The sequence below is a fragment of the Pseudorca crassidens genome, chromosome 14 (genome assembly GCF_039906515.1).
Source record: "Pseudorca crassidens isolate mPseCra1 chromosome 14, mPseCra1.hap1, whole genome shotgun sequence".
Classification (NCBI taxonomy): Eukaryota; Metazoa; Chordata; class Mammalia; order Artiodactyla; family Delphinidae; genus Pseudorca; species Pseudorca crassidens.
Genome location: NC_090309.1, coordinates 70,702,127 through 70,729,131, shown reverse-complemented (window position 1 = coordinate 70,729,131; position 27,005 = coordinate 70,702,127). Strand labels below are relative to the sequence as shown.

Genomic DNA, 27,005 nt, shown 5'->3' with positions numbered 1-27,005 from the left:
TGGCTTCCTGGCAGGTGAGGCTTGCAGGCACTGGGGGTGCTCAGGAGGGTGGTGAAGGCCCTGGGCTCATAAATCCTCATCTTGGGGATTCATTAGGGATTTTTTCCCAAGGACTCCACCAAGGAGGAGGTGGGTGTCTTCTAATGGCTTCTCATCAGACTCATGATCAGGTCCAAACTTCTCAGCCTGGCATCCTGGATTCTGCAGAATCTTGCCTTGGCCTTCCTTGCCCACCCCCTCTTCTGCTATTCTTCCCAGACCCACTGAGCTGTAGCTACATAAAACTGCACTATTGCCCTGGACTTGTTATACGTGTTCATGCCTCTGTGGCTACTTTGCATATTCTGTTTCCTCTGTCTGGAGTGCCCACTGCCACTTCTTTTCTTGGAGAACTCCTATTCATCCTTCAAGAGCCTACTTAAAAGTCATCTGCCTCTTCAAAGCCTTACTTGATCCTCAGGGTTGGTTGCTCTGTGCTCCAAGGCATAGGGTTCCTTCCCTGGCTCACCACCCAGTAGGGTAATTATTAGGATTTGCATGTTTAAATTCCTCCTAGTTGCTCCTCTAGGGCAGAGACTGTGTCATTCACCTTTGTAAACCAGTGCTGGGCCCTAATAATTCCTCAGGCAATATTTGTGTAAGAATGAACACAATTTCTGCTGCATTTGTGGTATTACTGAGTAGTATTAAGAGAATGCTTCAGTTACCATGGACATTTCCTGGCCCACAGCGCTATGTCTCCAGACAAGGGTCGTATATCTGTGAGTCTATGTATTCACACAGCATCAGTACGGTACTCCTCAGATAGTTTTACATGTGTTTTATTTATTTTACACATTTACCTGATGGGTGGTTATTACAGTTACCATCATAAGATGAAGAGACTGAGATGCCAAGAGATTAAGCAACATCATGTTCAATGTTATAGTACATGCGTGGCAAAGCTGGAACTTGAACCCAGGTATTCTTGCTGCAAGAGCCGTAAGATCTCTGCCTACACCAGAGGTTCTCAATAATGAGTCTTTGAATCAGCAGATCAGCCTCACCTGGGAACTTGTTAGACATGCAAATTATTGGGCCCACCCCAGGCCTACTGAATCAGAAACTTCAAGGGTGGGCTCAGCAATGCCTGTTTTGACCACCTGCAGGTGATTCTGTTGCATGGTCAAGTCCAAGAACCCAGGCCTACATCACCGTAGCTACTCCAGTGGCTGTGCAGAGCCAGAGGAGGGCGCTCCAAGGCAAACCTTTATCCCTGAATAGTCATGGCAGCTGGAATGGAAATCTAGCCCCAGGTAGAAGGGAAGAAAACCCGTGGACTGGGAGTTAGGAGCCAGAGTTCTAGTCTCACCGGTTCTGCGATTATTGATGGTGATTTTGAGCACCTCTCTGGGCCTCAGTTTTCTCATCTGTAAAATGAGGATGTTGACGAAATGATCTCATATCTAATTTCCCTTTAGGCTCTGTTATTCAACTCTCCTTTGGAATGTGTTGTCCATACCAGCGGTGGAATGAAGACGGGGTATGAGTGCTCATTTTACATGAATTTTTCCCATACTTGGAAATTGACCATTTCCAAATTCCAAATCCTTGGACGAGCTATCCTCTACCATCTTCTTCCTTAAGGGCAGGAAGTGGGAGCAAACATTTGAGTTGACTCATGAAACTTTATTAGGCAAAGAATAGAAAACCGTTTGATGAGACTGCTTTGGACCCCCTTCTGTTGCCCGAGGCTCCTCCCCTGGGCCTTTTCCCTGATTCCTCTCCTGTCTCCTGCTTCCCCACTGGGACTATGTCAGACCCTCTTGCTCACAGGACCATCTCCCTGTCCTCCCTGTGAGCTCATGTGTGTTCCCTGCCCCTCGACATGGGGTTGCCCAATTCACAGGCCTTGCTTACTCACCATCCTTCTGAGGAAGGGGGAGGGATGATGTGTCAGGGTGACTTCCTAGGTGCACCAGGGGCTCAGTGGCCGAATGGGGGAGCCCATGGATACCATTAAGCCCTATCCTACTGTTTTCATGTGGACCTGAGGGCTCTCCCAGGAGTGCACCTACTAGTGGGTGGGGCTGTGCCTCCTGCGTACCTGGTGGGGCCCAGCATTTAACTGGCAGCTGGATAACCTCCTGCGTACAGCAGGCTGAAAAGAAGAAAGAATGCCTCCTGCCCCTTTGAGATGATGGAGATTCAAGACAAGTAATGGCATTGTAAAAGTAGAGCCCTGAATCAGAAAGGTGGGTTGAAGAATTTTAATCACTCAGGACCTGGGTGTCAGCAGGAGAACATGGCTGAGCGCTCAAGTCCTGAGAGGCTGTGAGAATGTGGGTAGTTCTAGAAGTCAGTCAAGGGAGATATCGCCTTCAGGAAAACCACACGTGCCAGATAAACAGCCAGAGTATCTGTCAAATCAGCATCATCCTCAGAGAGAGACTTTCAGCATGAGGTGTCCAGAGTCCAGGAAAAGCCTAAAAAGTGCAGGACATCACGTGTTGCTGGCAGCCCTTGGGTTAAAAGCCAAAGAAGGTGGTTCTTAAACAAGGTCCCAGGAAGAGCAGGAGCTAATGCTGATTCTTCATCAGCTGAAGCTCAGTGAGGCTGCATGTGTCAGCTGCAAGTGACCCAGGGAAGCTGGATACCTCTTGGACTGTGCATCGGTGGAACTACACGTTAATAAAGAATATGTGTATATTCCAAACTCATCAGATTGTGTACATTAAATATCTTCAGCTTTTTGTATGTCAATCATACCTCAATAAAATGATTTTTTTTTAAAAAAAAGAATATGTACGTGGATTTGTGTGTAGCTATAGCTTCTAATATACCCTCTAAATCAACCCAGTACCCTGGATTCCCATGTTAACACCTTTGGTTGATGGCTGCTCTCTTTGTCCATCCTGAGCCCCCCACAGTGGGCCTGGTAGTTGAGTTTAACCTGGAACCTGATGACCTGCCTCAGTGGCCCTGGGACTTCCCAGGATCCAGGGGGCTTGAAGGCCTGGGGAAGAGCCAGGCATCAGTTAAGCTTTCTGGCACTGCTCCAGGCTGAGTCCCTCCCCTCTCCCGTCTCCCCAGTCTGTTCCTGTCCCAGCTCAGCCTGAAATTGGCCTGCTCTCCTGCAAGACTTCTATTAAAGGAGTCTTCTGCATATGTTCAGAATGGATTTCAGCCTCACTCCTTAGAATCTCCTAAACATCCTACTCTCCAGCTTATATGACTTCACAGACGGCAGAGCACTCATTTCTGGTGTTGTCTTCCATTCAAAGATTGGACAAGTCCAAACACTTTTGTCCTTTGTTGCTGAGGTTGTGCAGGAGAGAGGAGATGTGAGCTATAGTCTGAACAAGCTGATGCAATCCAGCTGTGGGCTCTTTGGCAAGTCATTTTGCTTCTCTGGGCCTCAATTTTATCATCTGTAAAATGTGAATGCTGTTTCAGATGCCCTCTGAAGTCTTCCAGCCCTACCATTCTGAGATTCTGGAGCCCGCTTTGGCCCAAAGAAGAGGCTCAGAGGTCCTGTCCGTCACCCCACAATGCCCAGGTGGAGGTAGAGAGGGATGCGTGCAGTGTCAGGACAGCAGGGAGGACTCTGGGCCCGATGAGTGCTTTCCCTTCATGGACTTGGATTAGAGGAGTGCCTGTTGGGTGGGGCCTGGCTGGAAGGAGTGAGACAGTCGCCCCCAGGCCTCCCCCTGCCTGAGTGGTTGCCTCACAGGCTGTTACGTAGCTCTCCTTACGACTTTCCAGGGTGGGGCAGGGAAGGGCAGCTGGGGAGCAGCTGATGCAATAGGCAGGCACAAGCCTGTATTCTTCGAAGACTAAGCAAAAGTTGGCTGGGCTGGGCCCGGCCAACCTGGGCTGCAGTTGCAAGGCCCTGCCCTTTGCAGAGCTTCAGCTTCCTCTTCTCTCCTTATAGCTGAAATGCGGTTCACTGACTGGTCATCAGAGCCAGTAACTGATACTTTGTCCATTTACCCCTGGTGCTCTTTAACCTGTAGCTGAAGAGAATATCCTTGAGCGCTAGGAATGAGGACATGCGTGAGTATATACACACACCACACACATACCATGCCCCCGCCGCACACAGTGGGGTCATCCAGAGGTAAGATAGTTGTTTTGAGAATCTGCTCCCACCAGACCGTGCTTCCCATGAGCTCTTCCAGGAGGAAGTGGATCCAGTCAGAAGGATCAGAGAGTGTCAGAAGATCTGGAAATTTCCTCTATATAGCCAAAGCCTCAAAACATGCCCTTGGGAATGCCATTTCTATTCAAGGCCCCATCTATCAAATATAAATGAGACTCTGCGCTACTTTTCACATCCCAGGGACCTGGACGCCCAGAACACAATAACTCTTATAATCTTTTAAGTTAAAAAAAAAAAAACAGAGTCTGAGAGGGAAAAAAGAGAAGGTGCATCAAGTCTTTGACAAAGGAAAACTGCCAAATATTGCACTCAAACTAGCTTGATGATGAGCAAGTATACCTCCATCATAAATTGCAAAGAACTTTGTCTGACTAAACCTATGTTTCAAAACTCTACATTCCCTGCAAAAGGCTCAAGAAGGAAAGTCAAAGTAAAATTAGGCCCTACGTCACTCATAATCATCATGATTTACTTTACTTACTATGTTCCAGGTCCTGTGCTAAATGATTTACATGAATTTTCACATTTCATTCTCATGGAAACCCTATGAGGAAGTCTATTATAATCCCCATTTTACAGATGCAGAAACTGAGGCACAGAAGTTTAAGTAAGTTGCCCAAGGACAGAGGGCTGGTAAGTGGTAGAGCCAAGGTGTTAACCTGGTTCTCCTGAGTCTGGAGCCTAGGCTCATAACCATCCGAAAAACCCACATTTTGAGAGTTCAAGAGGGACAGAATCCTTCAAATCACAAAAGGATTCATCAGAATGTTCTCTACACCCCAAATTCCTCTATAGCTTCAGTCAATAAAATCCATAATTTTATTTTCTGGAGTGTATGTCCAAATTTTAAGGAATATATTTTTTTAACATAAAAGATAGACTTTTGCTCTTTGGGAGGGGTCACTCCTAGAACGTTCATCAAATCAGTTCATTCTGTTAATAGTTAACGACCGACTTACTGTCTTATTGGTACTGAATACATTTAGAAAGGAGGTTTGGGCAAGGTAGTTATACTTTAAGTATGAATTTTATAATTATACATTTGTATGTATTCACACATAATCAAATTTAATCAAATGGACAGCCTGAAAGAGTGAAATTGTAGTTCTCATCGTCGTGCAGGAGTTGGGGGCTTTCTTCTTGAATTGGCCGTCAACTTGATTTATAGATGTTTTATCTCATTAACCTTAATGTCATGGAGCTAATTAGTAACTCTGGAAACTGCAAAACACACTAGAAGCAGTCCCGTAGCTCTTTAACTTCACCGTGCGCCAGATTAAACTGGACCCAATTATTCCCAATCACAGAAGACATCTTTTGAAAGGCTTTGCCTCCTTCATTTGGAATGGCTTACTGGAATGAAAATCAAGCCTGATGTGGATCTTGATTTTCCTTTTGGCCGCACACCACGTTACATCAAAACAGTCTGAATCCTTCAAAAGCTCTTGCTTCACAGAGAGACAGGCATATGCACATTGCAGTAATTGCCCCTGTTTGGGTAAAGTCGTCCCAGGACCCTGTGGAGGGTCCCGAGGATCTCACTGCCTGTGTTCTGCCTGCTGGTGAGCATCAGGGCAACACGACGGGACCCAGCCCTGTTCAGGAGGCTGCTGTCTTGAGGATGGAGAAGGTCTCTCAGGTACTAACAGTGCTATGGGCATCCTTTTCCTTCCCTTTTCCTCTTCTTACTTCTGGGACCAAGACACTGAGGCAGAGGTTGTTACAGCCTTTCTTCCCTTCTAGCTTTCTATGGGAGGATTCTGAGCTGCTTGCCTTCCCTGCCCCCTACCCCCGCGCACCCCCCTCCCCCTCCGCCTCCATTTCTTATGGCTGAATTAGATGGTGGCTAGGATGCAAGGATGATAGACATCAAAGAGGCCAAATTAATCTACATAAGAAAAAGGGGGAAGCTACTCTCTGGAGAGAGAATGGGCTGGGTACGCTGTTGAGTGGGACATTGGGTGAGAAAAATAGCCATTTTTTCAAGAAATTTCTCAAAGATTTACATGATTTTTAAGGCATTTGGAGTTTAACTTACATTTCTTTTGAAATGGATACCATGTGAAGATGGAACTTCATAAGGGAGAAAGAAGGCTCAGTCTGTTTGTTTCTTTGTTTTGCTTTGTGTTTTTTTGGCCATGGGTAGCTTGTGGGATCTTAGTTCCCCAACCAGGGACTGAACCCGTGGCCTTGGCAGTGAAAGCGTGGAGTCCTAACCACTGGACTGCCAGGGAATTCCCCCCCCTTTTTTTTTAAGAAGGCTCGTTTTATTCAAGTTACATGTCAAATAATTTTCTGGAGAAAGGAAAGCGATTTGGGTAGAAAGCTGATGACTTGCAACGAGGTTTTTTTGAATTTGCGTGGTCCTTGAACAGGACTGTGAAGCGTAGGAGTAGTAGGGAGCGGCCTGTGATGAAATATTATCAGGGGCGGATCCTTGGATTTGTGGGTGAAGCTGAGGTTTCCCTTGGGGTGATTTCACATGACCAAACTCCAATGCTGGAATAGGTGATACAAAACTTTAATCTCTTTCCTTGGTTTAGTTTGAAAATGGACTAGATTGTTAACATACAGACAAATTTTTGTGTGGGGACTTGCTCCTTAAGTGCCAAACTGATGTTCTAATGCCGCTTCACATGTCTCCCGGCTGAGTGACTCAGCCCTGGCCTCATGAACCCTCCACAGGCTCTCCCTCCCTCAGGGGTGCAGGTGTGTCCCCACCTGGGTCAGAGGCCAGGAAACTAACCACAATATCCTGGCTAGAGACATAGGCTTCTGCCTTGGAGGCAAAACAGGGTGAAACACAGGCAGGCAGGATCCCAAACCACAGAAGCTCAAGTTAGGTCATCTTTGTGAACATGACAATTCACTGTCTCTCTTGGTCAACAAAAAGAAACACAGACCCATTCAAAAATGGTTCTAAAGGACCGAGAATATGCATAACTATGGCAGCTTGACATTGAATGCTATTCCAAAGCAACTGAGAAAGTTAATTAGCCTTTCTTTTCACAAGCCAAGAAAGGTACAGTGATACATTCACACCCGTCTGTAGCAGGACAGTCAAGTACAGGAGTTTAAATCACTTTCCTGGCAGGCAATGAGTACAATGTTTGAGTTCATGTTCCCTCCTCACATGCACCTAGCAACTTGGGGGACTGCATGCTGGGCAGGAACCATCCTTCTGGGAGATGTTGCAGACATTCACAGGATTGTCCCTCTGTGGGACCCGCCTCTCTGGAACAGTTAGAAATTACGTTGAGGATCAGGTTAGGGGGGGAGGAAGCCATGATGGAAAATTATTGTTCCTTTGAAAGTAGTTATTCATGGAAACTTTGCTATGACTGGTATGGCCATTGCCGTGGTCATATCATTTTACCTTAAACGTGGACCCCAGTCCAAGGCGGAGGTAGATAAGCCCTTGGGAATGCACAATTACTACTTGGTTCGCTTGCAGGAATTAAGCAAATGAAATTGATGATAAAAATGACACTGCTTTAGAAGGCATGCTCTCATGTTCACAGTATATTTAGAATAATCATTCGGAAAAGGGGCCTGGTGTTTTGAAGAGTCTGTCAGAAATCTTCAGCCCAATTTGTTCCTAGGACAGGATGAGAATGGATTTACTTCAGTTGAAATCCTAACTTCTATTGTCAGGATTATGCAGAAAGTCTGGATAATGCTACACATAGGAAAAACAAAGAGAAACACTTTCTCTTCTAGACTGGCACCCCTGAAGACTAGGAATAAAATCACTTCAACTACGAATTACTGAGCTGTTCCTCTAAGGCTAGTTAATAACGAACACTGTTTGTCCTTTGGAGGATTTAATATTTCCCCAACCCACAAGAGCCATACTGGTTGCCTTTGATCCTGGGCTAGGTCTTACTGACATCTGTTTTTTTTTTTTTTTAATTAATTAATTTATTTTTGGCTGCATTGGGTCTTTGTTCCTGTGGGCGGGCTTTCTCTAGTTGCGGTGAGTGGGGGTTACTCTTCGTCGCGGTGCTCGGGCTTCTCATTGCGGTGGCTTCTCTTGGGTGCAGAGCACAGGCTCTAGGTGCACGGGCTTCAGTAGTTGTGGCACACGGGCTCAGTAGTTGTGGCTCGTCGGCTCTAGAGCACAGGCTCAGTAGTTGCGGCACACGGGCTTAGTTGTTCCGTGGCATGTGGGATCTTCCCAGACCAGGGCTCGAACCTGTGTTCCCTGCATTGGCAGGCGGATTCTTAACCACCGCGCCACCAGGGAAGCCCCTGGCACCTGTTTTAAACAGAGGAAAGAGGGGAGTATTAGAATAGATGCTGACTGTATTAAATTCTACCCCTTATGTACATGCTTGAGGCAGCTTCATGGAATCCCTCCTCCAGACCAGATGAGTTATTTCTGGAGCTGGGGCTCCTTTGGCCACCCATACCCCACTGGTTGGCTCAGCCCCTGCTTCTTGTAGCAGACCTACTTGAGAACATCAGAGTATTTCTTGGCTACATTTCCATATAGCCTTTTAATCTTCACAGATGAGACAAGTTAATACACTCCTACCTCACATGGCCATGAGTTCTACTCTGGGCCAGCATCAGGACCAATCCTGTCCTGGGCAGAGGGCTAGAAAGACCTTGATCCCAGAAGTTGGCATCTAGTTATGATGGTTACTGGCCCCACTCTAGCCTCATACCCTGGCCCTAGAAACTGGACTCTTACCTCATCCATTCACTTGACAAACATTTATTGAGCACCTACTATGTGTCAGGCCCACAAATATGCCAGTAACTAAAACAGAATAAAATACTCACCTTTCTCTAACTTATACTCTGTTTTAAGGAACCGAGTCTTGTGTTACCATTCCCAAGTTTCAACCTTGGTTCCCTGATCAGGAAGTCACTTCTTCTAGAACAACCTTTCTCAAACTTCAGTACGCATACGAATCACTTGGAGCTGCAGATTCTGATTCAGTGGGTCAAGGGTGGGGCCTGAGATTCTGAATTACTAACAAGCTCCCAAATGCTACTGCTGCAGCTGCTGGGGATGTTGCCTGGATTACGCTTTGAGTGGCAAGGATGTACAGCCAGTAGCACCATCGGTGAGTCTGTTAGAAACACAGAATCTCAGGCCTCACTTCAGACCTCCCGGCTGAGAATCTGCCCCTTGACAAGATCCGCAGGAGTTGAGAAACCATGATCTAGAACAGTGATTCCCAAAGCACAAGCATCAGAAGCACCAGGTGAGAATTATAAACTACCTGGGGACCGCCCCCATCCCTCGCTGAGTTGTCTTATTGGGTGGTGAGCACCCCAGGTGATTTTGATGGATACCAGGTTTGAAAACCTCAAAGAGCATTTTCAGAGGGCACTTTCCTAGGCTCATGGGACCTCACAGTGAGAAAAGCCTTAGAGTTGACCTGACGATAATCATCTGAGATTGCGGGCTCCTCTGAAGTGATTGTCACACAAGTCCCAGGTAAGAAATTGAGGCCAGGTCCTTGTGCAGGGTCCGTGGCTAGTACACGGTGGGGCCGGGCCTTGCTCCAAATTCTCCTTCCACCGCAGCCACCCCAGGACTGCCTCTCCTTGACCACGCCCCCAATCTTTCTCTCCTCCAGCCCCTTACCGTCAAACCTCCACACCCTCACAGCTGCTTTATTTCAGCACCCACAGTTGCCACCCTCTCCCCACCCATGTCACCCATCAATCAGACCACACGTTTAACTGGTTGACTTTCCCCAAAGACTGATTCTGCCAGCCCCTCGATCACGCTTTCAGCTCTTTGGGGGAGGTGCAGTGCGTGGGTGGGAAGGGTGTTGTCTGCTGACCTTCCATCCATCTTTCAGGAAGGCAATTAAGTTTCCTGCTCTTTGTCTTCTGTTTCAGCCCCTCTTTTGCTAAGTGTCCTGCAGCCTTCTGGAATGTATGTGAGCACCTCCTCTCTGCTGACAGCTTCAAGACTTCCTCGTTCTTTCAAACTGGCTACGTTCTCCCCTCCCCTGCCTACACAGGTAGGTGCTACTCACCGTCAAAGTTAAATGGACACACCTGGAACTTATGGTCTAAGGTAGGGGCCTTCTTTCGGAGTCCACAGATGCCTAGCCCAATAATGTAAAATCCTGAGTGTACACTAGAATCTCCTAGGGAGCTTAGAAATCCAGACTGTACTCAGATCAGTTAAATGAAAACCTCTGGTGGTGGGAGGCAGGCACCAGTGGTTGACAGCTCTCCCCAGGTGATTCTGACGTGCAGCCAAGGTTGAGAACCACTGGAAAGTCCAGGTAAAATTGTTTCCGGATGGGCATATGTGCATTTGGTGGAAAAGCTAAGCCATAGCCTTTAGCAGATTCTCAAAGTCTTCAATGATACTTTTCTCCTTACCTTTCTCCCCCTCAAAAAAGGCGCAGTGACTGGTCTAAGATAACAAACAAGAAGAACTTACCAGTTATTACAGAAACACCAAATACTTGTGTTAACTAAATAAACAGGCACTAACATGTAGAGCAGCAGAAGTGCCTATTGTTGCTGCACAAGTGAAGGGGACTTGGGAATGTTGTGTTTGGTGGGATGGGAAAGGCCCTGCCTCTCTCCCACTTAGCCAGGAAAACCGTGTGATTTCAGATGCTGCCACTACAGAGATCTGATCACATCACTTAACTCCCCTGTTGCCCACAGAACCAAAGCCAAACCCCCGACGATAACATCCTGGTCCCTTCCTTCCTGGTTGCCTAGCCCCAGGCATCCTTTCTAGTCATTGCGTTCATTTCTTCACACACTCTAGCCCCAGAAGGATGCTCACTGCTCATTTTTTTCGACACCTCTCTGCCTTTGCTTCTATTCTTCTCCTGGTTCCTCCCACTCTCCCTGTCTCAAGTAGACATGGGAGGGGAGGTAGGATTAAAGAGACGGAGAATGACTGGAGCAGGGTTCCCTAGTACAGAAGGTGTTCAGTTCATATTTGTCAAAGTGAGTGGGGCAGCTGCCTTGTGTTAGGAGCTCCTACTGTTGGGGGTGGAAATATGCGGAGATTCAGAAGCTCTGGCCCTCAGGGGACTTAGATGCCAGCAGGGAGGCAGACCAGTGATCCGGGTGCAAGACACATAATAGGTGCTCTTAAGATTTGTTCTTTTCCTCCATCTACTTCCCTGGGTTAAGAATCTAGGTTAAACGGCTATACCTTCTCCCAGCTGCAGAAAGAGGATGAGTGCCCCTCCCATAAGGACTATACCCTTTCCATTTGGGCTTCCAGGATGATCTAATTGTTCTTCACTTTAGTAAGGCACAGAGGGCTCATTATGTAAATTCAAGCAAACATACACACCCCAGATCATGAATTACATCTGTATTAATAAACATTTTAATTAACACTTACCAACTGCCGACGAAGTGTGAGGTGTAAATAACACGTGGATGCAGGTTGAAGAAATGAGACTAGAAAGCCACTGCTTCCTTTCTACTCCATTCAAGAATTTCAAGAAACAGTGTACATGCTTCTCTTTTAAAAAGTAATCATAAGTTCTGAAGCCTGAAACAATCAACAATATACAAATACTTACCATTGTTTGCCATTTAAATGTAAATATTTATTAATAATTTAACATTTGTCTTTTGTTTGTTTGTTTTGTCTTTGGCCATGCCTCGTGGCTTGTGGGATCTTAGTTCCCGATCAGGGATTGAACCTGGGCTCTTGGCAGTGAAATCGCGGAGTCCTAACCATTAGACCGCCAGGGAATTCCCAGTAATTTAGCAATTGTATGGTGCCTCTCTTCTCAGATTTATTCATTCATTTATTCAACAGATATTTAATAGAGGCAGCAGGCATTGTTCTAGGCACCAGAATACAGCAGTGAGTGAATAAGACAAAATTCCTGATCTTAAGATGTTTACATTCTGGTGAACGAAGATAGACAATAAGGAAATCAACAAGTACACAAATAATATTAAATGGTGATAAGTGCTGTAGGAAAATATAAAGTGGAGTGAGGAGAATAGGGACTGTGTGTGTGTATTGCTTTTTTACATAGAGTGGCCTCACTGATTAGGTGACATTTGAGTGACAGGATTTGTTGATGGATTAGATATAGGGTGTAGGAGAAAGAGGTGTCAAGTTGGCCGCCGGGGTTTTTATTTGAGCAACTGGAAAAATGGAATTGTCACATACTGATTTAGAGGAAGCCTGTGGGGTGCAGCAGAAATTTGGGAATTTGATTTTGGACCTGTGATGTCAAGTAGGCAGTTAAATACACTAATCTGAAGTTAGGAGGAAAGGTTGGGACTGGAGACATAAATTTGAAAGTCTTCAGCTTGTAGATTTTTAAAAACAAACCAGATGTGACCATCAAGGGAATGAGTGTAGACAGAGATGAGATCCAAGGACTGGATCTGCCTTCATGACCTCATCACCTCCCAAAGGCCCCACATGCAAACACCATCACACTGGGGATTAGGTTTCAACACATGAATTTAGTGTGGGGCTGGGGGGGTGGGTGTACACAAACATTCAGTCTATGGCAGATACTCTGTAACTGTGGTCCCGAATTGTTTCTGAAGTGTTGTTTCCTATCTCTGAGGCAGCAGAGGTCTTAAGTGGTCTTCTGCTCCAGGCTGTTCCTGCTGCTGCCAAGGTGTCTCCAGGGCTCTCTCCTAGCTGGACCAGTCCTCTGCATGGTCAGACAGTGTGAGAAGGAAGTACGTAATGGGAGGTATGACAAAAGGCTGCAGGGCCTGTGGGTGGGGTTTGAAACCTCAAACTGGAATCCAGAGCAACAGCTCTGGAAGAGAATGTGGCCATTCCATAGTCCAGAGTTTCTGTGACCTGTGGAGTCTAGGATTCTGAGGACATCCCTCAAGAGATGAAGCTTTATTTTACACTGTGAGCTCCGGAGACAGATTTCATTTGAATGAAGATTCTATGGTTTAAAATAAAGCTTGAAATCCCCTAAAATCTAGTCCAGTGGCTGTGCATCAGATTGTGGCTTCTACAAAAAGGAATCAGAGTACCTTGGAGAAATGGCTGATTCCAGGTTTGGGCCAGGGAAAGTACAAGGTCAACCTGAGACAGCTGGTGACAGAAAGCAAGGAAGGAAGTGTGTCAAAAGAACATTGGAGACTTCCCTGGTGACGCAGTGGTTAAGAATCCTCCTGCCAAGGCAGGGGAAGTGGGTTCGAGCCCTGGTCCGGGAAGATCCCACATGCCACGGAGCAACTAAGCCTGTGCGCCACAAATACTGAGTCTGCACTCTAGAGCCCGTGAGCCACAAGTACTGAGCCCACGTGCCACAAATACTGAAGTCCACGCGCCACAACTACTGAAGCCCACGCGCCTAGAGCCTGGGCTGTGCAACAAGAGAAGCCTGCGCCCCACAATGAAGAGTATGCCCTGCTTGCTGCAACTAGAGAAAGCCCATGTGCAGCAACGAAGACCCAAAACAGAAAAAAGTAAATAAATTAATAAATTTATTAAAAAAACAAAACATTGGACCAACTTGAAGGGAAGCCTAATGACCTACTTTGGGAAAATTCAAACGTCAAAAATAATAATGACCATGTCTGATTATAAAACAATGAATAAAAATCCGTTAAAGTGATACTAAAAAGTTAAAGAAAATTACAGAAAGGGGAAAACCTCTTTGTCACTACTGGAAGTGACTCATGCTAAGTTCTTACTCTGAATGTTAGTAATTGAAGAGAAAATAATTAGCATTTACCCTGACTTTTTAGGAGGAACTATAATTCAGCCTCAACTGGTTATAGAAAGCTCTGCTTTTATTTATTTATTTAATTTTTAAAAATTTTTGGTCATGCTGCACAGGCATGCAAAATGCAGGATATTAGTTCCCTGACCAGGGATTGAACCAGAATCCCCTGCAGCGGAAGCACAGAGTTTTAACCACTGGACCACCAGCTTTCCCTAGAAAGCTCTTCTTTACAGAAGAAAACTAGCAAACGAATAAGAAGTGAAATGTTAGAAAAATTACCATTGTGTACCCCCAAATGTAATTCCTGAGTCAAAAAAAAGATCATCAGTGGATGCTAAAACCATGAGGAAAGGTTCTTGGGGAGGAGGATATTCTCATATGCCAAAGTACCACCCTACAGAAAACTGCAAAGAGAAACAAAATCTACTTTTACAACGGAGAGATCCAGAGATCAGCCAACCTAGCACTAGCAGTGGGACAACCTGACATTCTGGACCTCCTGATATGTTGGGATATGAAGCTGAGAGCATCATGTCCTCTTGTCAAAAGTGTTTTAAATGAAATCTACTCAAGCCTTTAGATTTACCTTCCAACTTACAGGAAACACAGGGGATAGAAGAATAAATAAAATGACCACATAAGAAAACAATCAGACAAATTCAGTATACAAGACACTCCACAAGAAACTAGCTCAGTCTCTTTAAAAATTCAGTATCACGATAAAGAAAAAGTGAGGGGTTTTGTTTTAGATTTGAAAGAGATTAAAGATTTATGACAACTAAAGGTAATGTATGAACCTTGACTGGACATTTTGTTTTGCAATTTTGTTTTAAAAAAATTTTTGGCCATGCCACGTGGCATGCAGGATCTTAATTCCCCAACCAGGGATTGAACCTGCACCCCCTGCCTTGGAAGCATGGAGTCTTAACTACTGGACGGCCAGGGAAGTCCCGGACTGGACACTGTTTTTGAAGAAAACAGTCATAAAAGACAATTTGCCTATGGCTTAGAGATTAGGAAACTATTAAGATTTTTTGAGAGGTTGTGCAAAACTACTGTACTTACAAAAATGGCACAAAAGTGAATTCAACAGTTGATGCACATGCACACTTCATTCACATCTTCAACAACAAAAGGTATTCTGACACTATAAAACTGAATAGGAATACTAGCTTCAACAGCAGCTGTTAAGCACTAGAGTCACATAAGTTACACCAGAATGGGCAAATATTGCCCAAGTAAAATTCTATTGTTAAAGCTGAAACAGATTTAAGGCCATTCAAGTTCAAGCACAGGATACAAATCTTTTGAAGCCCAATCTATTTGTGTTTGAAATATGTGACCTTTCTTCTAACTTGTGGTCTTAAACTGCTGTTTTACAAAATCCAAAAGGAAAATGCAGAGGAAATCAATACAATAGAGGCTATATTAAATAAGAGTAACATACAAAGCTATAATTAAGATGAATTAAAGAAAGCCAAAGCATTAAAATTGTAAAACTTGCTTGTTACTTGTTGGAACCAGCCCTACACTAGGAGTTAGGTAATATATACAATTATTTTCAAGTAGATTATGTTGCTCTAACATGTTCTTTTTATCAGTGCACTGTTAAACTAATAAAAACTCTACACATGTATATTCCCTTACATACACACTACCACTACCTGCAAAGCCATAATTCTCAAATGACTTAGTGAGTGAAAGGAAATAAAAAGCAGAGAAGTAACATATTAAGGAGAAATAATGGGAATTAGAAGATTCATGCAGTTCAGCTCTTTTAATTAGCCAGCCAGCTTGCTAGCAATAAGAGATGGTTTCCGTTGAGGAAGGTCCTGTGGAGTGGGAATGTGGTCACCAGTGACCTCTGTCTGATCTGGGGCTGCAGTAGGAAGTAGCTTGTTCTTCATTTTTGCTTTAGCCATGTTGTAATCCCCAGAATCAAAATATTTTGCCCTTTCTGCAATCTTTCCTTAAAAAATCTGAACCTCCAGGCTTTTGTCCCAGATGAGGGTATCTTGCTTTTAATTTTGCTTCTTCAGCTTTCTCTGCACTAGTCACTTTGTCTTCCATTTCCTTCTTCTCCTCTGCAGAGGCTGGAAGTCCTCGGGGACTTCCGCGAACATACTGCTCCCTCTTACCCAGCTTCTCCCGCAAACTATTAATTTTTTAAGGAATAAAAACACTATTGTAGTTATAATGATCTTATTCTTGAGAGATACATACTTAAATATTTAGGAGTGAAAGGTTATGTCTCCAATTTGCATTTACACAGCTTAGCCAAAAACCCTAACCATATATATATGCATATACATATGCATATTTTTAAAAAATTCCATAGACATCAATATACATAGCAGAATCTTAACATTTGTTGAATTGGGTATATAGTTTGTTCATTATACTATCCTTTCTACTTTTTGATATATTTGAAATGCTTCATAGAAAATTGGGGAGGGGGAAGAAATACTGTACAGACTCTGGGCCTCTCCTCTGGCATCCAGGTCTTTTAAAGGACCCTAGATGACTGATATACCTTCAGGAATGAGAATCACTGATCCAGTGCCCACACTGGGCCCGAAACTGAGGTCTGAAGAGTTGAAATGACTTTCTAAGCGACAGAACAAACACTAGAATTCACGTCCCTTGGCTTCCAGTCCTGTGTTCCTTTCTTATAGATCCCCAAAAGGAATTTCCTAAATAAGAAACCTTACCTTCTTGAACACCTGAAGCTCTTGTTTGTCAGCAGCTGAACTGCACAAGGTAAGGAAGGGTTTGGGCACCTAGAGGGTGCTCAGTTGCTGGAATTAAGTTATGGGGAAAACAAAAAACATTAGAGGTACTAAGGGCAAGGACAGTCCTAATTTTAAAAATTGTGTTGTATTGTATTGGAGAGCTACATTTTCTCTTAATAATTTTATTACTTGCAGTGAGGATGATCCATGAGAATAAATCTTTCACATGTTTGTAAAATTTAATATATAGGTAAAATCACAGATTGGAAAAAAAATCCTTAAGTCCTGATTATTGGGAAATGAGGTTTCTGCTGAAGTACCTGGTGCTGAAGGAGCGGTGTTTCCTTGCAGAGAGGTGAAGATTGGAAGATGGCAAAGTGGTTAGGTCCCAATGTCTAGAGGGAAAGGCATGAGTCTTTGCAGTCAGACAAAAGCTGGGTTCAAATTCTGACTCTGCCGTTTACTAGTTTTGTGACATTAAGCAAGTTATGTCAGCGCTCCCAATCTCAGCTATTAGGTCCCTATTGCCACGCAGATGCTTAGATACAGCAGTTAACAAGATGCACAGGGCCCTGCCCTCCTAGAAATCCAACATATAATTAAGGAATAGGGATATTCAGGTGGAGTTCTCAATTCTGGAGGGACTGAGAGTAGATGTTAACTAGGTGGAGATAGAGATGGGCCAGAGGAGGAAAAAGAAGGCAACAAATTTAAGGAAATGACGCGGGAGCCCGACAGCCCGAAGCGGCTGAGGAACATAGGGAGTTCCTGTGGCTTTAATGTAGGCGGCTGCGATTATTTATGAAACATGCACCTAACTCTGACCCAGAAGTAGGTGTCAGGGTCTGGGGCGCGAACCCTGAGCGATAACAAAGACCCTCTCCAAAAGGGGAGGGGACACACTCCAGGACCACGAAAGAGACACCTGTAGTGTAAAGAACACAGGAGAGAGGCGGGCTCAGCCCTGAGATTTAAAGAGGGGGCGTGGCTTCGGAGCACTTCCGGAATCCTCTTCCGGAACAGGCCTGTGCCCCGGAAGCAGTTATTTGTTGAGGGAATTTGGACCTGCTTTCGAGGCTGCTGTCGCCATGTTCCTGTCCGCGGTCACTTGTAAGTGGGGCTGGAGGCGGTGGCAGGGCGTGCAGCGGGGGCGGGAGGCCGTGACAGGCGGGCCCCGGGACGTTGCGGGGTGGGGTGCGCGCGCCGGTCGGGAAGCTGCCGCTGCGACTTCCCAGGCCTTCAGGACTACAGCGCCCGGCATGACCCCGCGCCGCGCTCACTGCGGGGCTAGGGGGTCTCGGGGGTCTGCGGCGCTGGTTCAGGATCAGTTGCGGTTCGTTCGGACTGTAGGGTCAGCCCGTCAGGAGTGGGGCGCTTTCCCCCGCCCTCTGTAGCGGTGTGTCAGCAGAATCTCCGGACGTGCTAACTGGGGAAAACCTCTAGTTCAGTCGTTTAGTTCACTGCTCCTCATCCTCTAAAGATGAGGAGCAGTGATTGACTCTAGGTCATACAGCTGGGCTGGGAAAGAAGCCCTCTGGCTCCCAAGACAGTGTTCTTCCATGCACCAGGCTGACTTCCCGGTTAGAGTTAGTTTCACTTCTCCACCTGATGTGATGGTTGTTGGAGTTTGGAAAGGTTAACTTATCAAACAAGAGGCTTGTTCTAGTGCAAGTGTTTGCACCTTAGAAGAGGAGCAAGTGGAGCAGATTTTAGTTTAGGAAGATTTAAAAGGTAACCAGTCCAACTGAAAAGAGACTGCATAGCATTACGTCCAGAACTGTGGTGGTCTGATTGGATTTTTAAAAACCTTCTATAAAATCCTAACGGGATCCCTAATAGCTAGGGAGTAGTGACTTGAGTGACAATTTATGGCCTACTTCATGATTTAAATAATTTTGATTATCCTGACATTATATGAGCTTTGCATAAGCAAGATAATATATCGTTATTTTTCTTTTCTCTTTCCTCCCTACAAAAAAAGTTGCCAAGACCAAGTCAAAGTAAGTAAAAGTTTTTCTCTTTTTAAACTTCACTTGTTTATGTTAGATTCATCAGTCCCACTGCTGCCAATGAATCCTTATGTGAAATTAAGCATTTGGCTTCAATTTTCTAAAAGTTGATTTGAGGATTAGTTACTTGATGAATTATTTTGGCCCTATGAACTATTTCAAAAAATATTTTCCCTCCTTCCCAACTGACCTACTTAAGTGAACATTCAAATAATTTACTAAGAGTTGCTCTTGGGCTTCCCTGGTGGCGCAGTGGTTAAGAATCTGCCTGCTAATGCCGGAGATGGGTTCGAACCCTGGTCTGGGAGGATCCCACATGCCGCGGAGCAACTAGGCCCGTGAGCCACAACTACTGAGCCTGCACGTCTGGAGCCTGTGCTCCACAACAAGAGAGGCCACGATAGTGAGAGGCCTGCGCACCGCGATGAAGAGTCGCCCCCGCTCGCCACAATTAGAGAAAGCCCTCGCACAGAAACGAAGACCCAACACAGCAAAAAAAAAAAAAAAAAAAGTTGCTCTTGCTGTCTTGTTCCTAAACAAATCATCAGGGTCCCCGTGCTCTCTTTGGACTACCACTGTAATTCTGTTTCCTCAAATTGAGGACCAAGGGAAGTTTGTCTGGAGCCCACTACAGGAGTCGAGCAGAACAAGCTGTGATTTGATTAATCGACAGAGCCTGTTTTATTGAGTTTTGTAATCCTTTGCCTTCATGGTATAAGCATTTCAAAAATAGCAAAGGCTAAAGTTTTCATGCTGTACCAGAGAGACTATAAATACCAAACTGGTATTTCAAAATAAATTTTGTAGACAATAACCAAAGTAAGATTTTCTGTGTTAAAAATAGAAAAATTCTAAAGCAGCCTTTGTTTACAACCCAAGACACATCACAAATCCTTAAAACTAGGTTTTTTGGATTAAACTTAATGAAACACATGTATGTTAGTGTTTTACCCTCAATATTTTTTATTGATTAATATAGCTTTTCCCACAGTCCAGTTATTTATTTCCCACCTTCAGGTTCTGTAGGAATCTCCCATGCCTTCAGTTTCTTTAGAGATGCTCCCTGCCTGTCATGTTCTTTGAATCCTTGTGCCATTTGTCATGTATGTCTTGCCTTACAGACCTTGTGTACTTTTTTTTTTTTTTTTTTTTTTTTTTGCGGTACGCAGGCCTCTCACTGTTGTGGCCTCTTCTGTTGCGGAGCACAGGCTCCGGACGCGCAGGCTCAGCGGCCATGGCTCACGGGCCTAGCCGCTCCGTGGCATGTGGGATCCTCCCAGACCAGGGCACGAACCTGTGTCCCCTGCATCAGCAGGCGGACTCTCAACCACTGTGCCACCAGGGAGGCCCCCCTTCCATACTATTACTGGTAGTTCTCCAAGGTGCAGATGTGGACTTACAGGGCTTTGCATTTCCTGTAGTGCTTTCCACAGAGTAAGCACTTAATATTTGTTGAATCTTTTTGAATGAATGACTAATTATTGTCTGTCTTAATCAACAGATATTCTATCCCTCTTAGTATGAGGCACTGTGCTGTACATTGAAAGGGATGCAAAGATGTGTAATATATCTTAGATATATTGTATATTTGAATGCTTCAAATTCTTTTTTGGACTTAGATGAGAAATCAAATAGCATGATCTACATAGGGAGACAAGACATGTGCAAGAGTAACAAATAGTATGAGGTATTAAAAGGTCCAGTGAGGCAAAACATGAACTTTAGTGCTTTGGATGACTAGAACTTAAACAACTTAAACAAAATATAAAGGGGAACAAGGTTTTGCACGTCGTCAATGTAAAAGTTCCAATACTTTTTTCTGTCCTTTCCTGATTTTACTCTTATTACTCATCCATGGAAGATAGGGCTCTTCTGAGACAGCCATCTTCCTGACTGGCCAGCTAGGGTTACCAGTACTTGCGTATTTTTCCCACTCCTGACTTCTGCTCTTTCTAAAAGGTGGGTGTCTGAGTCTATTCCCACAGTGTGGTTTGATTGTTCTTGTTGCTTTGGTTAGGTCATTACCAAGGTACCCTGCGTAATGGAACAAATCTTGGGAATTAGAACCATTCAAGCTGTCATTTATGGAAAAATAGGCTGTCTTAGAACTGAATTTAAGGCTTAAGTGATGTCTCACAAGTAATACTGCTGTATAGGGTTCTCAAAATGTGCCATCCCCCCATGACTGATTTTATTCTGTTTCCTCAGCTTGTAACAATTTGCTTTTAAATCTTAGAACAATTCTGGTGAAAATGTTGAGCCAAGCTGGAACAGGTTTTTCCTTCAACACTAAGAGAAGCCGACTGCGGGAGAAACTGACTCTCTTGCATTATGATCCAGTAGGTAAGATTCAGAGAAGTTGCTCCATAATAAATTCAAATGCTTTCAAGGCCTGATGCCCTGTTCAGATTGATGCTGAACATCTTCGGCAGTTTTGTGGCCCCTTTGTCACTATAGCATTCATTCCAAGTACATATTGAAAGTTTACCGTGGTGCTAGTTAGTATCCCAGGTGCTGGGATATACGAAGACCCAAGATAGACTCAGTACCTGTGGTATTGGCACTTACAGTCTGGTTTTGGAAGGGAGAGAAAGGAAAAATGACAAATTATGCTAAGTGCTATGAGAGAAACAAGCAGGATGCTGAGATACAGGATGAAGTTGGGGGGAGGTGGATCCTACCTTTATCCTTTAGATAGGATAGTTCAGGGAAAGTCTATCCAGTAGGAGATGGTTAAACAAAGATTTGAAGGTGAGAAAGCAGCCATGTAAATAGAATAGGGGATATTGTTCTGGAAACAGAGAAGAGTGTCTTGAAAAAGGGAGGGAATGTTCTGCTAGGGTCATCTGCCCAACAGTGGCAAGTAATTAGGTCCAGATTCGAGTTAAAGAGTATGCTGTCTATATATTAGAGCAGGAGGGTAGGAAATTTCATTTTCTGTTTTACCACCTGCTAAAATGCCATAGTAAGTGATAACTTTAAATGGCCTTAGTGGATAGAAACATTTGTCTGAAAGAGACAAATGTTCCAAAGTCCAGATGAAAAGGGTCAGCACCCCGATTACTGTTGGTGGTAGCCTATCCTGTTTTTGGATTTCATGAGCCAATTTATGCAAAATCAACTAGCAAACAAAACTGCAGGCCATTCATCTCATTTTTGTGCCTTTGCTTCGAAACAGCCCCTTTATAATTGCTTGTTAATAATGGCAGTACCGGAGCTTCTGGGTTGGTAATCACGTGGCGATTCTGGGAGACTGGCATGTTCAGAGAGGGCACGGAAGCTTCACTCCCCTTCCCTGTACCTTGCCCTATGCGTCACTTCCATCTGGCTGTTCCTGAGTTACTATCTCCAGGAGGATAGTGTCAGAGTTGAGTTGAATTGTGAGACACCTGGTTGGTGATCAGAGTTGAAATTGGTGCTAGAATCTTATTTCTCCAAATTAATCCATTATATAATGAAAGATAGGCACTTAATGTCATAATCAACTTTTTCTTTAACTAAGAACAAGACCTGATCGACTCACTTGTGGCCAAGATGGAGCAATGGGACCGAATTTACTTTCCCACTTGAAACTCAACAACAACAAAAGGACAATATAGGCAACAAAAGACAGTGATCCTTGAGAGAAAGGAAACAAACTAGTGCTTGTGAATAACCAGACCAAATGGAAAATTCTGTCTTCTTTGTTTACCTACACAAGTCTTCAGGTCTTCAGATATGTGAATGCATAGTAACATAAGCACCCATACTCTCCAGGCAATCTGAACCCCATTTTATAGGTTAGGAATCTGGTACCAAGGATCTTAATCAAGGACACACAGCTAAAATATGTGACAGAATACAAATTTGAATTCAGGACTGTCTGACTCCAAGTCTAGGCCCGGAATCACTCTACGTATGGACCTGTTATCGAGAGATTTCATAGGAGGCTAAAACTCACTTACTGGTGCATGAACTGTGGTTGGGCATTAATGCGAATCTGGCTGACAGCTACCTTACTAGCTGCTTTCAGAGTTTGTACGGAAGGTCTCACAGCCACTGTTCATTATGCTGTATTTGTCAATGTCTAAGAAAAACAAAAATAATACCACCTTAAAAAAAAAATGAGGGCTGTACCAATGTAAGGAGGCATTTAAAAAGGGCTCTGAGAAGCCCAGTTGTCAGCCTAAAATTGGTATAAATTCCATTCTTTAACAGAAATAAAATTTCCTGCTGTTCTTTTGGTGTTAAAATTTCTGGTCATTCTTTATTATAATAAAAAGGGGATTCTAGGTTTGTACCTGATAATTAGGAGTCTGAATTTCAGGATGACATCTCATGGTGGAAAAATTATTAGAATGATAAGGTATGTGTTTTAGTCTGGGTTGATATAACAAAGTACCACAGACTGGGTGACTCATAAACAGCAGATCTTTCTTTCTCAGAGTTCTGGGACCTGGGACGTCCGAGATCAAGGTGCCAGCATGGTCACTTTCTGGCGAGGGCCCTCTTCTAGTTCATAGGAAGGGGTTCTTCTTGCTGTGTTCTCACATGGTGGAGGGGCAGGCAAGCTCTGGAGTCTCTTTTATAAGAGAATGAATCGCATTCATGAAGGCTCCACCCTCATGACCAAAGCACCTCCCAAAGGCCCTAACTCCTAATACCATCATCTCTGGAGGTTAGGATTTCGACGTAAATTTGGGGGAGTGCAAACATTCAGACCATAGCAATGTGATATTGGATTGGTGTGGTGGTTTTCTCCCTCTGATTTCTTTGTATCAGCTGGTGAAAACCCAAAGTGATGAACTTTACAATAAAGTAGTTGTTTTTCTAGCATTTTAGCTCCATTATAGAGTTTTTTAGGAACTTATACAACATTAATAAATGTTGATTGAATAACCTTCTCTGATATTTTAAGTGTGAAAATGTATTGGAATTTTCACTGTTAGTATGGAGGTGTTAGGAACTTACTATTTGTCAGACTGATTTTAAGTTTTGAGACTGGGAAAGGATACAGCCATAAACAGTTCTGACTGTAAGTTGAAAGTGGAAGAAAAGATTCATATATAAATTTCAAACAGATGATTAGAGCTTTTCTGATAAGGAATGGTCGGAGCCATGACAGCACAACTTTGTCTCTTCTGAAGAAGAGAATGTTCTGGGATAGCAGAGCACTTGGCTTCCTGCCCACTCACTGAATGCCATGGACACTTGCATGATATTTGCCTTGCGGCCTGCCCCATTGCCCAGGGTACCAAATAGCTTGGCATTTCTCCCAGCATATTTTACTGCAGTGAATAAATGGTTAGTTTAAGGGTAATGTTTTGCTTGTCTGCTTTATGAAGGAAATCAGGCAAGGAAACATGGAAAAATTCCCAATTATTTGAGTACTTTATGGTATACTCTATGGCTAGAACCAGCCTAAGTCCTTTCAAACTCCTTTTCCTCATATGAAACTAGATGCAGATTTCCAAGGAGGAAGGATTAAAGGTTGAGGCATAAGCTTATTAAACTTTGTTAAATATATGAAGGTTTATTATAAAGAAAATGAAAACTTGTCAGTTTTAATTCCTTGGATGACTAAACAAGACAATATAGACTTTAATTGAAGCAGAATAGATTTAGGTTAGGTGTAGGGGAAGAACTTGACAGATTCATTCTTCTGTGAATTAAGCAGCAAATATTTTGACAGAAAATTAATTTATGTTTATGATTGTGGATAGCAGTGTGTCATTTCAACTCATCTAACACATACTGAGTGTTTGCTGTCTGGCAACCTGTGAGGGAGATGGAGTTATCCCTCTCATAGGGAAGAAAACTGAAGGAAGAGTATTTTGAGAAATTTGCCCAAGGACTCCCAGTAGATAAATGGTGGCACCAAGGTTTGAACCCAATCTTTTTGACTCCAGGCCCCATATTTTTTCTATTACATGGAGCCAAATTAGTCTGTTTTCTTTTTTTTTTTTAAATCAAGACCTTCCCCTGTGGTCAACACTGTCATTCTTACCTCCTATCACCATTTCTCTACACTATATGCCCTTTCCTGTTTTAGCTCATCCAGATGCTGCTGCTTCAGAGGCTAAACCTGACCTTCTCTGTGAGGCGTTTCCCTCACCATTCCAGTCCCCTTTGATCTTTAGGTTCCTGTGGGGCTTCCTGGACATCCATACAGGCACCTCATGATACACTGCTATTAAATCAGGGACTTTTACGCTTTCATAAATTCCACTTTGCCTAGCACAGTTCTGTGAACTTAAATATTTATTCTTTGAATTAAGGGAAGGAATGCAGGAAGTAAGTCAAAATTTTTATGAATAAAGCCTTGCTTTACTAATATTCATCAGTTATTTCTGTTCAAGGTCATTTAAATAATCTCCTGACTGGTTATCCATGAGACAGATTCTTTTTTTTATCCATTTTTTAGTTCCATGTAGAAAAACATGGGGGAAATATTTCTTGCAATGAATAACATTGTCTGGTAGGAAGCTGTTTGGGTTCTTTACTACTGTCTTATAATGCTTTGTAGTCTTCCTTGGACTTTGAAGGAGCATGAGTTCTACTTATGTTTAATATTAGATGATTTGAAGTATATTAAAAATATCCCTATATACAAAGTAATAAAATATGTATTTTAAATTAACTTTATAGATAAAATTCTGTTGACTGGTTAATGGTTATTAATTTCAGCTGCCCATCAGAATCATCTGGGGGTTTTTAAAAAATACAGACTTCAGTCCCCCTCTAGTTCTACAGAACCAGAATTAGGGTAGAGGTGGAGGTAAGAAGTAAGAGTGTATTTAAATAAGCTCTCTAGCTAATTCTTAATCATAGACAGTTTGGGAATCTCATATACAGGGTATCCATATTGATACAGAAGAATAACAAAAAAACAAAGCTAAAATCTCTATGTGGTGGGGACAGGTGAGTTGCTGTTGTGTCTTAGTCTTTTGAGTTCCTGGATCTTCCTGGATGCACTGTTTTTGGTTTTTTTGGCAAAGAAGAATTCAGGCGGTGTGTGTGGGGGGGCGGGGGAGGGAGAGATATGTGATGTTAATGGAGTGCTATAATAGGGCATTACAGGAACTATGAAAACCTTATTGCCTAGCATCTAGTCTCTAATCTTTCATCCAGGCAGTTAGCATTTTTGTTTTGGGTGTTTCAGAGAACTGTACTCTGTTATGATGTTTAAAATAATAAGATTTGGGTTATGATGTTAAATCTATTACCAAACTTGAAAATTTATATTTGGGTATATGAAACCATTTCTGGAAAGTACAAGGTTTAATGTGTATTTACTCTTTCAGCCAGGCTTCCTTTTCTTCTGTGGTCTGCTCAGTTTTTACTGCCCTTTTTCTGGAGTCTAGCTCTTGCTTCACCTCCTACAAGAGTGGACATTAGCTGGGTGAAGACGTTGTTTTTCATTTTTTTGCTTGTAATTTTTTTTAAATTTGATTATTTCACATTGGTTGAAATGTGACCTTGTGGGGTACCAAGGATGCCACTGATTGGCTGGTGCACCTTCCCTTGTTTTCCTTACCGTTTTCTCCAGTCTTCTCTGATCTCTGGGATTGAGGAACTGAGTTAGCAAGTCAGCTCCATCCTCATGACAAAGGAAAGAAAAAGAAGCGAGGGCTCATGGTCTGATATGTATTTTTATTAAAAAATGGTGACGATACTTTTTAGTTTTCTGCTACAATCCTTTTTTCTCCTCCTTCAGTGAAAAAAAAAGTCCTCTTTGTGGAACAGAAAAAAATACGCTCCCTCTAAACAATGGATTGAAAATGAATTTGATTTATAAATGAGAAGACTGAGGGCGGGATACTGATTCAGAAATTCTGCAGCGTGTAATGAAAGAAGAGGAAATGGCATGGAATCACTGCCTCCTGTGATTTGAAGGCCATTGTGAAGGAAAACAATGCAGTGAAAGAAAGTTCTTCATATTAGGACATATATCATTGCATCACATTTATTTATCTTTCTGGATATTTTTATAGCCCTTAATAAAAATATTAAAATAGCCTGTACTATTGTCTCTTAGTGGTGTTTTCCCCCACTATTTGAAATTTTAAAAACTCCATTCCTAAAAAATAACCATTGTTTCATATAAGAAAAGAAAATTTTCCATAGTGAGATTTGTGCAAGAGTTTCCAGTCTGTTCTTTCTTGTACTTCACAGAAAAGGCAGAGTCACAGTCCAGAGTGATCTTGAAAGAACTCCCATGCAATAACAGAGATGGCCGCGGTGAGCAGGAATGGTAAGAAGGGAGCCAGCTGTAACACAGAAGAAACCAAGAGAACTGCTATTTTTGATTTGTGCTTATATAGTTAGAAAAATGCCATTGGTCCATATTCTCAAACTCATGTCTCCGAAGTAGTATCTAGGATTTTCTAGGACAGCTCTGGACTGCTTTAACTCCTAGATTTTTTTTTTTTTAAATAAGAGGCGCTATAGTGTATTTCCATAAAGCTAA

The 27,005-nt window shown here is 43.3% G+C and overlaps 1 protein-coding gene and 1 pseudogene across 3 annotated transcripts in view; one reads left to right on the top strand and one right to left on the bottom strand.

Moving 5' to 3' along the window:
* Positions 1-15,440: 15,440 nt before the first annotated feature.
* Positions 15,441-15,938, bottom strand: LOC137205700 (cAMP-regulated phosphoprotein 19 pseudogene; annotated as a pseudogene).
* Positions 15,939-17,519: 1,581 nt separating this feature from the next.
* MRPL33 (mitochondrial ribosomal protein L33) overlaps positions 17,520-27,005 on the top strand; it is a 70,654-nt gene continuing 61,168 nt past the window's right edge. For 2 of the 3 annotated variants that reach the window (XM_067703377.1, XM_067703378.1), the window contains exons 1-4: positions 17,520-17,657; positions 18,529-18,547; positions 20,793-20,899; positions 26,711-26,789. In XM_067703377.1, coding sequence (XP_067559478.1) covers positions 17,636-17,657; positions 18,529-18,547; positions 20,793-20,899; positions 26,711-26,789 — 227 coding nt within the window. In that variant the 5' untranslated portion in view covers positions 17,520-17,635. Of the gene's footprint in view, positions 17,658-18,528; positions 18,548-20,792; positions 20,900-26,252; positions 26,560-26,710; positions 26,790-27,005 lie in introns of those variants that run through there. The other variant, XM_067703380.1, reaches the window with a different exon arrangement.